This window comes from Thunnus maccoyii, chromosome 19, assembly GCF_910596095.1.
Source record: "Thunnus maccoyii chromosome 19, fThuMac1.1, whole genome shotgun sequence".
Taxonomy (NCBI): domain Eukaryota; kingdom Metazoa; phylum Chordata; class Actinopteri; order Scombriformes; family Scombridae; genus Thunnus; species Thunnus maccoyii.
Window position 1 is genome coordinate 28269037 of NC_056551.1, and position 10000 is coordinate 28279036.

The 10000-nt window shown below is 37.6% G+C and overlaps 1 protein-coding gene across 1 annotated transcript; it reads left to right on the forward strand.

The window, feature by feature from the left end:
• The first annotated feature begins 850 nt into the window (after positions 1-850).
• On the forward strand, positions 851-7556 carry LOC121885894 (plancitoxin-1-like). Its single transcript, XM_042395704.1, has 7 exons — positions 851-928; positions 2754-2851; positions 3600-3774; positions 4374-4512; positions 4702-4884; positions 4969-5166; positions 6741-7556. The coding sequence occupies exons 2-7, from the start codon at positions 2760-2762 to the stop codon at positions 7073-7075; spliced, it is 1122 nt and encodes a 373-aa protein (XP_042251638.1). The 5' UTR covers positions 851-928; positions 2754-2759; the 3' UTR covers positions 7076-7556.
• The last annotated feature ends 2444 nt before the right edge of the window (positions 7557-10000 follow it).

Consider the following 10000-nt stretch of genomic DNA (forward strand, 5'->3'; position numbering starts at 1 on the left):
TGATCACTCACAACTACTTTGTATTGATTAGCAGTGACTCTTCCCTCTAAGGTGACAAGTGGACCCAAACCATGCCAGCAAAATGCCCCCCACAGCATAACAGAACCCCCAGACCCCCTCACTGTAGGGGTCCAGCATTCAGACCTGGACCAGTTTTTCCTTTCATGTGTCACCCATCTGTCATATATATATATATATATGTGTCCGTCTGTTAATAAGTCCCTCTGGAAACAACCTGAGAGCAGCTTCAAACAGCCCATAAACAAATGATGTCCAACAGTAATTAAAGAGGCCATGTGCAGGTTTCTAATAAAAACATAAAACTGATGTTAAGAGATTTAGTGTTACTCACTAAATCACACTGAATGTTTCCTTTAGCTATAACAAACGTGTTCATACATTTTCTCTCATAAAACATTTGTAAAACCAGCTATTGAAGTGTTTTGAATCCTGCTTTGTTTACATTCATGTTTTCTAGCTCGCAGTTTTCTTCTTCTATGGTGCTTTCTTCACAGTTATCAATACTAGAGGTCAGAAACCTTTAATGAGTCTAACAGTCAGATTTGAGGAGAAACAACAGACAGTTTTTTGCACCTCGACCCTCACAGGAACATGAATATCTCATCTGTCTGTTACACTTTACTTCAGTGTCTTTCATGCAGAGCTGTGTGTGTCATACTGTCAGTTCTCACCTGGCTCTTATCTGAGTCTCATTCAAATGTGCCTGCTGAAAACTGAAAGGACTTTACGATGCAGCGAGTCAGTTAGATAACATTCAGCTGCATGGATGTCTGTTGGTGATGTGCAGGAGGTGGAGAGGGATGCAGGTATAAAGCAGGTGGGCTCAGGTGCAGCAGTGAGCGACACTCTGGAGCAACAGAGAAGAGGACGAAGCATCACTGCTGACTGAAACTGAGGCTGCAAACAGGTGATATGTTTTTACTTCTTCGCTCCGGTTGGTTTAGCGTGTTTAACCTTCTTCATCTTCCTCCAGACAGAGGGTTGATATCTGTATTAAAACTACTTTTACTGCTAGTGGACAGAAAAGAGCATCTCAGAAATACATCATGTATGAGCTATAAAACACTTTAAACTGCAATGAGGAAAACTATACTGATAAAATACATGTTTTGTCATATTAAATTAAAAAAATATATCACATTCCTGGTAAAAAAAAAAAAAAGTTTGACCAAAACTTAATAAGAAAACAGACAAGGACTTTAAAGGACGAGTTCAAACTTTTTCAAGTTTCATCAGTCAGGAGCTCAAATGAACAGACTACATGTTTACAACATGTTTGTCTTGTTGTAATCAGTCAATTAAAGTTTAACTTGTGTTGGCTTTGAGTCGTGGAAAGTAACTACATACTTTTATTCAAGTACTGACTTAAATACAGTTTTGAGGTACTTGTACTTTACTTGAGTATTTCCATGTGATGCTACTTTCTACATTTCAGAGGGAAATATTGTACTTTCTACTCCACTACATTTATTTGACAGCTTTAGTTACTTTTCAGATGAAGATTTGACACAATGGATAATATAACAAGCTTTTAAAATACAACACATTGTTGAAGATGAAACCAGTGGTTTCCAACCTTTTTGGCTTTTGACGTCTTACAAAAAGCAGTGTGTAGTCGGGGTCACATTTCACATGTCTATGAGTTGTTAACAGCTCCACCAAATAGTGATTTTTCCCTCTAAACTTCTCACATGCTTTCATTTCAATAAATGTTCAAATGATCCAATATTTCAGCAAAAATCAAAGATTAGAGAAAAAGTCCAAAAACTGAAAACAGATTTGTGTATCAGAACTTTGTTTTTTCTTCTTTCCTCTCCCATTAATCATCTCACCACCCCTCAGATTTATCTGCTGACCCTTTGGAGGGGCCCGACCCCTAGGTTGGGAACCACTGGACTAAACTAGCTAACTGTATATAAAGTAGTGTAAACTAGCTCCACCTCCAGCAGCTACAACAGTAACATGCTGCTCTAACACTGATGCTTCACTATTAATAATCTAATGATGTCATATATAATAATATATCAGTCAGAGGGACCAAACCACTACTTTTACTACAATACTTTAACTACATCAAGCTCATAATACTTATGTACTTTTACTGCAATACTTTAACTACATCAAGCTCATAATACTTATGTACTTTTACTGCAATACTTGAACTACATCAAGCTCATAATACTTATGTACTTTTACTGCAATACTTGAACTACATCAAGCTCATAATACTTATGTACTTTTACTGTAAAAGGATTTTTCATGCAGGACTTTTACTTGTAATGGAGTATTTGTACTTTGCTGTATTGGTACTTTAACTGCAGACAAGCATCCGAGTACTTCTTCCATCACTGTTGGTCTTTGCATTGATACATCAAGTAAAAAGTGTATTAATGAATTGTAATGCAGGTTAATGAAGAGTAATCCAGGCTCATTATAGAGTAAATGAAAGTGTGTCCATAATGACATAATGTGAAGTATTTTAGACAGAGAACAAGAATACATGTGATGACATCATTCTCATTTGTGTCGTTGCTGTAACGTGATGTAATATGTGATTTTGTGTTTTTAATCAATTATATTGATAAAGACTCAGTAAATATCTTGATCACTCTTCTTTCATCAAGTGTAAGAATTCTTATGATGCAGTTTGTTGATGTTAAAAAGCTTCAGAGACTTTAAATGTGTTGACTGAGTGAAAGGAGGCAGAGCTGATGTGCTGCTGTGTGTTTCAGGGAGTCATGTGGAGGTTGGTGCTGACGGTCAGTCTGCTGTGCTGCAGCTCTGAGGGCTCAGTGACCTGCAGAGATGAGGGAGACAACCCAGTGGACTGGTGAGACAACACTTGCACATCTACCAGGCAGCCATGTTGGTTTGTCCTCTAAGAAAACAATAAAACACAGATTAGTTGGTCCAGCAGCAGCAGATGTTTGCTGTCTGTCCTTCAGCATGAAACCACACAAGTTAAAGTAGCACAAACAGTCACAATCAGCCAATCAGAGCAAACTTAGACACAGTTCATTCAGTTCTTAGCCTCGCTAGCAGCGTCTCTATAGATGTCTGTCTCTCCGTCACTTCTCAACAACTATTGGATGGATGATCAGTGATCCTCTGACTGTTCCTCTACTGCCACCATGAGGTTGACATGTTAACAATCACAATCAGCTTTTAAAGGATGTTTAAAGCATCATTAACTGGACTGTCAACAACATTTCACATCAGTCCATCCAACAGTCGTTGAGATATTTGAGTCTAAAGCAAAGTTATGAACCGACAGACTGACCTCACAGTGTGGATAAAACTAGAGGAAACATATCAGTAAAACACTTAAAACAAGGAGTCCTGGTTCATAAATAAGCTCTGATTAATGACCGGCTGCTGCATATGTGGGTTTACAGTAAGCAGGTTACTATAGTGCATGTATTTCTCATCTGCATGTAAATATACTGATAAACAAACAGCTGAATGTTTTATAGGTCAGTTAAAGTTATTAATGTCTGTTTGATCCTGTAACTGCCACAGTTTACTCTTCAGAGTCTCTGTTATGTTCTGATTTCTATCTTCTCTGACTGTTTCCTCAGGTACATCTTATACAAGACACCCAGAAATCCACAGCTGGATGGTTTGGATTATATTTACATTTATCCAGGTGCAAATGATGAGGCAAATTCTCTGCGTAAGAAAAATATCAACAATCCTGAAGGCGTCCTGGCAAACACCCTCCAGCCGCTCTTTAAATTTGACAAAAATAATCCAGTGAGTATTATTTTAGAGACTCAGCCACCTGTTACTATTTTCCCTTCTTTACAGTAATTGATTGTGCTCTCTGTACACCATCAGTCAATAACACCTTAATATGCTCCATTCAAACACAGCAAGTGAGTAAAACCACAGAGTAACACAGACAAATAAACAGCAGCCACAAGTTTTAATTTTCACAATGACAGAAATATTATTAAGTCCAGCACTGACAATAAAACATTTAAATAACTGAAACATATTTCAATTCCATTTGTCATAACTGTGCAAATATATAACAACATTTTAATTAAAATTAGCTCACATCATTATTGTCAGAATGAAAACTAAAACTCCAGCCAAATCAGAGTTACCATGATGATCCACCCTGGTTACCATGGTGATCTACCCCAGTAACCAAATAGTAAAAGTGAGCCAGCTTCATGATAGCAGAAAGTCTGAATTGAACCCAAAGATAGCAGGTTAACCTTCATCTCTGTGTTTTCTTTAAGCAGCACATCATTGCAGACAAGATGAGGTTGTTTCTCTGCTCAACATGTGACGATCAACAGATCCAGAACACTTTAAAAAGTTGTTTCTTCTGTTTTCACTCACAGCCAAAAAACTTTGGATTCATCAGCTACAATGATGATGTTCCAGAGGGTTATCCTGCTTCTGCTTCTGCTTCTGCTTCTGCTTCTGCTTCTGCAGACACATCTGGAGGTTCAGCTCCTTCTTCATTCGGTCACAGTAAAGGTAAACAGAGAAAGCTTCTCTCTCACAGGGAACATGTCTTTCTGTTCTCTGCTGATTTACCTTCAATAATCAGACTTCAGATTTGTCCAGCTGGTCCATGACCTTGTGTTTGGGTCAGTTGGGGTTCAGCTCTGTCAGTCTGGTGTAGCTGCTTCAGATGAGCTGCTGTCTGACTGTTCATGTTCACAGGGGTTGTGATGGTGGAGAAGAATGACCCTAGAGGCACTACAGGCACTGGAGTCTGGCTGTTACACAGCACACCAAAGTTCCCTTACAAGAGAGATAAAGATCATTTCTGGCCTGAAAGTGGAGCAAGAAACGCTCAGACATTCATCTGTGTAACGTTTCCCTACAAAACATTTAAAGATATAGGTAATCCATCTTCATATTTACTGTGTATTAGTTTTAGTGTTTGGATTGAATGTTACTATAAATGTGTTGTCTTAATGTTTTCAGGTGAACACCTGCAGCTCATCAGAGCTTTCCCATTCGATTATCATATTCCATCAGACTTTCATAAAACGCTTCAGGAAGTTAAAAACAAGGAAAGCCACAGTACTCCAAAAAATCCTAAGCTCCACGAGCTGACATCCAGTGGACAGAAGGATTTTTACAGCATTGCTAAACAAGTGTCAGCTGATGGTAAACCAGAGGGTGAGTTTCCTTCATGTTTCTGTTTAAGCTGTTGGGATGTGTATCATCACTACTACCAATTCAATTCAGAAAACTTTATTCGTCCCTAAAGGGTCAACATGAGGCAAGAGAACACAAATACATGCAGACATTTCATTTACACACATAAAAGACCATCTGAAAATACTTCAGTCAGAGACACAAGTTGACATGAATTCAGTTTTATTAAATAATCTTTGGCATCGACCTCGTCCATTAAATGGATATATAAGAATGTAGCCCTATAAATAACATCCAATAACAGAGTTTGTGGAGTTTAAACTCCAAAAATTGAAAATATGAACAACAACAGGTGGATGGAATCACATCTACAGTGAGCAGTGTGGGTGATTAGTCTCAGCTGTTAGAAGAGTATTTCTGATAGATGTTGGTTTTTTTACTGTCGTTCACTTGTTCAGTGTCGAGTGAAGAATGTTTTCATGTAGTTCACAGTAAAAGAAAAATAGCTGATGGTAGAAAATCAACCAGCTCTCCTCTATTTCCTCTCTGTATGACCAATGTATCTTTTCCACACTGCAGTTTTAGATAAAATATGTTTTGTAGCAGGTTATGATATATTTCTCTTGTTCATTGGCTGTAGCAACTCCCGCCCTCCAAAACATCATCCAATAGATTACAAGTCCTGTTCAACTAGCTACCCAATGAGAACACAGTGGGAGGAGTTTGGATCAACATGAAACTCTCCTGGTTGAATCATCAGAACAAAAGATGGACGACAACATTAGAAAATATCTGGTTCTTTAGTAAATCAAAACTACAAGACTGTAGACATAAAAACTGAAGGAGAGACGTCAACTACGACTCCCAGGGTGCATTTCAGCAAGAAACAGCCAATCACAGAGCTTAAAATTCAGTCAGCATCAGGGTCGCTACCAAAAACAAAGTGCAAATAATGCAAACTGGTGTCAGAATATAAACCAGTAGGATCTTTACATTATCAGGAAAGTCCTGAGTTTCTGTGTTCAGTCACATCGAGGAGATCAATTAAAGAAAAAGTTGAAATGAGAAAACAAAACGAGGAAAAACACTTCCTGACAAATTTGATCCATTCGGTCCGATAACATTTAGAAAGTCTAAAAGAGCTGCATGATTAAATCATTTTATCCCATTAAAGTTAGCGGAGGGTTAAACTGGGAGTTAGCTAGAGCTACTCACTTTGCATCCAGGTAATTTCTTTACAGCAGAAAGTGTTTTTTTTGGCTTCATGTGAGTAACTTTCATAGGAATGAACGAGGCCTCCAACCTGCATCCAGATATTATAAAACATCCATGTGTAACTTAGCTAAGCTGGCTAGCATACATCCCTGAGCTACAGCTAAGTGGTGCCCTGCCAAAATGTTCCAGGTGGAACTCACACTCTAGAATAATTGTTCTGCATATCAAAGTCAGTGGATTATTAAAGTGTTTTGACAGTAATTGTTTGTGTCGGGGAGCATATCGAACTGAACATCCTGTACCGAATGGTTCAGTACGAACACACAAACCGTCTGTAATGTCTAACGTGTCTCCTGTTGTTGTTGTTGTTGTTCTTGCAGACGGAGATCTTTACTTCAGTATTTCAGAGGAAATTGACAGTGATGTGAAGGTCCAGAGCTGGGGCTGCCAGCAAGACCGAGATGTTTCCTTCTGCTCTCAAAAAAAAAAAGTGCAAAATATCCTCTTTGTAGACATTGGTTGGGCTGAATGGGACTCTGGCAGTGATCATTCAAAGTGGTGTGTAGCTGTGGATCAGAATAAACCCTGGACCTGTATTGCTGATGTAAACAGATCAGAGTCACAGTATAACAGGCTGGGAGGAGCGCTGTGCATTAACGATGAGAAAGTAACAAACCTATTCAAGGGCTTTGCAAAGTATGTGGAGAAATGTTGAGATCCAGATCCAAAAAAAAGACCATGTCCTCATAGATCACACTCAGGCTGGCACTTCAATAAATAAATTATTAAATAGTGGAGCTCACTCTTCATCCTGTTTAGATGAATCATTTTTTAAACGTTAGAGTCTGTCATACATACGATGGTAAAATGTTAGATGGTCTGATAGACTTCATTAATCACACAGCAGGATTGGCTGATGTTGTGTTGAATGATGATCTGTAACTCTGTCTGTACTGAGTGAAGTTTCTCCATCAGAGGAACCAAAGTGTTTGTGTTGGATGAATTCAATAAAATCTGACAGAAACACCTCGTTGTCATTGTGATCGTCATGTTTGTGTTCAGTCACACAGCTACAGAGCTCTCCCCACTTCACCCACTGAAAAGATGAATTCATCAAGTCCTGAGTTGAACTTATGAGCAAACAACCTTTAAATATCTGGTATTTTGGCCTTTTTTGACTTAATTTGATAAATACTGAGTTTATTTTAAACATATCTGACATTTTATTCACCAAAAGTTGTTTAGATTTCTCTAAATCCATCTTTTCTTACAGCCAGATTCCTCTCTGTCCTCCATCAGGCTGTTTCTGAAGATATTTACATAAAATCTGAATTATTAATGAGCTCCTACTCTGATTGGCTGGAGGTGTGACTCCCACCTTCAACCTCAGCCAATCAGAATACAACCTAATGAATGCAAACTGAGGTTAATCAGTAAAATTGAAACATGAGACACAAACAGCTTCAAGTTAAGTTTGTAGATTCATGTGAAGGAAATTTAATATAACTTGTTGCCGTCTCAGTTATAGTTTGTAGTTGAGTACTATAATACACTTGAAGTACTTGAAGTCTGCACAGTTTAAACAGTTTATTCTTCTTGTAATATCAGTTCAGTCTGCTCAGGTTTCCTTCAGTCCACATCAGTTGTGGCTCCATCTAGTGGTCACTACAGAAAACATCATTATCCAGAGTTGATGTAATATTCTTCAGGATATGTTCATTATGATGATGTGAGCTGTGTTTTCTTTGAGTCTCTGTCAGACTTGCTGCTCAGAATAAAGTCAAACAGACATTTAATGAACAAAGTTCAGCAACAGACTCAGAAAGCAGCTGACGATCCAGTGAAGACACATAAGACATGCTGTGTTTTCATGTTGGATTGTTTGTCTGATTCTCTAATAATAAAACTTTATTTGTGTAGCGTTTTCTTAAAGTTACAAAGTGCTTCACAGAGAGAGAAAAAGCAAATAAAAGAAAATGTAGGAATCAATCACCAACTATTTATCAAGCAAAATGTCAAATATTTGATGGCTGCTGGTTCTCAAATGTGAGAACTTGCAGCTTTTCTTGGTCTCACATGAAGGTAAAATGAATATTTTTGGGTTTTGGACTGTTAGTCGGACAAAATAAGACATTTAATGACATAGTTTTTGCTGTTTCCTAATGATGAGAAAATGAAGAGAATTGTTATTTGCAGCTCTGAGCAAATGCAAGTAACAAAACAATTAAAATCATTTTATAATTGATGTAATTATTATGTCATTATCTTGGTTTTGTATTTAAATTAAAACAATAAATAACATCTGTAAATGTGCAGACAGTTTTCACTGGAACTACTTTCTACTGAAGAAATAGTCCCAGTTTCATTAGATGGTTTCCAGGGTAACAGACCAGCTGTTCCATTTTAAAGCGTCAATAATCAATATTTTTCTACATTAAGAGTAGATCAAGTGTTTGTGTGTATAAACGTGTCTTGATGGTGTTTTACAGCTTGTTCTGCTGCCTCCAAGTGGACAAAAATAAAAATTAAAGCAGCTTTGAGAACATAATGTTTTAAATCTGATAACTTTTCTGCATCACTGTTCAATGTTTGGAGGATTAAAAGTTAAAGACGTTAGAGATGATGGATGTTTGTTTGTTTTCACACTGACTGTTTAAATCTGAACGGCAGCAACGGTAACAGAGGAAAAATGTGATAATTTAGGTACAAATTCAAACTTTAAAGATCCTCTCCAGACATGTTTTAAGACATAAAAAACTCTGCTTTGAATAATAAATTGTGTCTGATGTGTTTTTGCCACAAAAGAAGTTCAGTTACCTTGATAAAAACCTTTAAAACATCATCTTCTCCTGCTTCTCTTCTCTGAATCTGGTGTCTAAAGTTTACCTGCTGGACACCAGACGTCTCCTCCTTCACTGTAAACTTCTCAGTGTTTGTTCTCCGGAGGCTTCGAGTTTCCACATCGCACTTGTGTGTACGTTGAACATCGGACCGCGATTGGCTCCAAAATAGTTGTGATGTCACACACACGATGCTGAAACTGTTGTTTGTGACAGAACGATCACCGTTGTGAAGCTGCATGTTCACCGTTGAATAAATATAAAGTGTAACAAGACATCAGTTTCTGTTTTCTCCTCTTTTTAAATGAAAAAGATCTTTTAATAAACTTATTAGCATCAAAACTCACTGAATATCTGCCCGACGTACCTGCAAGTACAAGTACTTCATTTACTCAAGTACTTCACTTGAGTACAATTTTGAGGTACTTGTACTTTACTTAAGTATTTAAATTTTCTGCTACTTTGTAGTTTTACTTCACTACATTTATCTGACAGTTTATGTCATGTGTTTATGACCCTCTTGGCTTTCCATACACTGAGGCACATTTGACCTCCCTGCCTCTTTTTCAAGTGTCTTGACACAACAGTCAGGAGCAAAAAATGTATTTAAAAGTTTATCTGAAGCTAAAATGAAGCTTCAGCGTCCAAATGAGTCAAATCAAGTAGATATCTTTCAACGTTACAGTCTTTTTAGTGTCAAAGTTCCTCTTTTTGTTACTATACTTCCACCTGCAGCTCAACAGGGAAACACAAAGAGGGAATTTGATGCTAAAAAGACTGTAAATGTGTCAGATATCCAC

What these genes read in the sequence shown, in the direction of transcription:
- LOC121885894 (XM_042395704.1), top strand. Translation starts at nt 2,760, where the DNA reads ATGTGGAGGTTGGTGCTGACGGTCAGTCTGCTGTGCTGCAGCTCTGAG. An exon ending in AATTTGACAAAAATAATCCA is followed by an intron (nt 3,775 to 4,373) that starts GTGAGTATTATT and finishes TTTCACTCACAG; the next exon opens with CCAAAAAACTTTGGATTCAT. An exon ending in TTCATTCGGTCACAGTAAAG is followed by an intron (nt 4,513 to 4,701) that starts GTAAACAGAGAA and finishes TCATGTTCACAG; the next exon opens with GGGTTGTGATGGTGGAGAAG.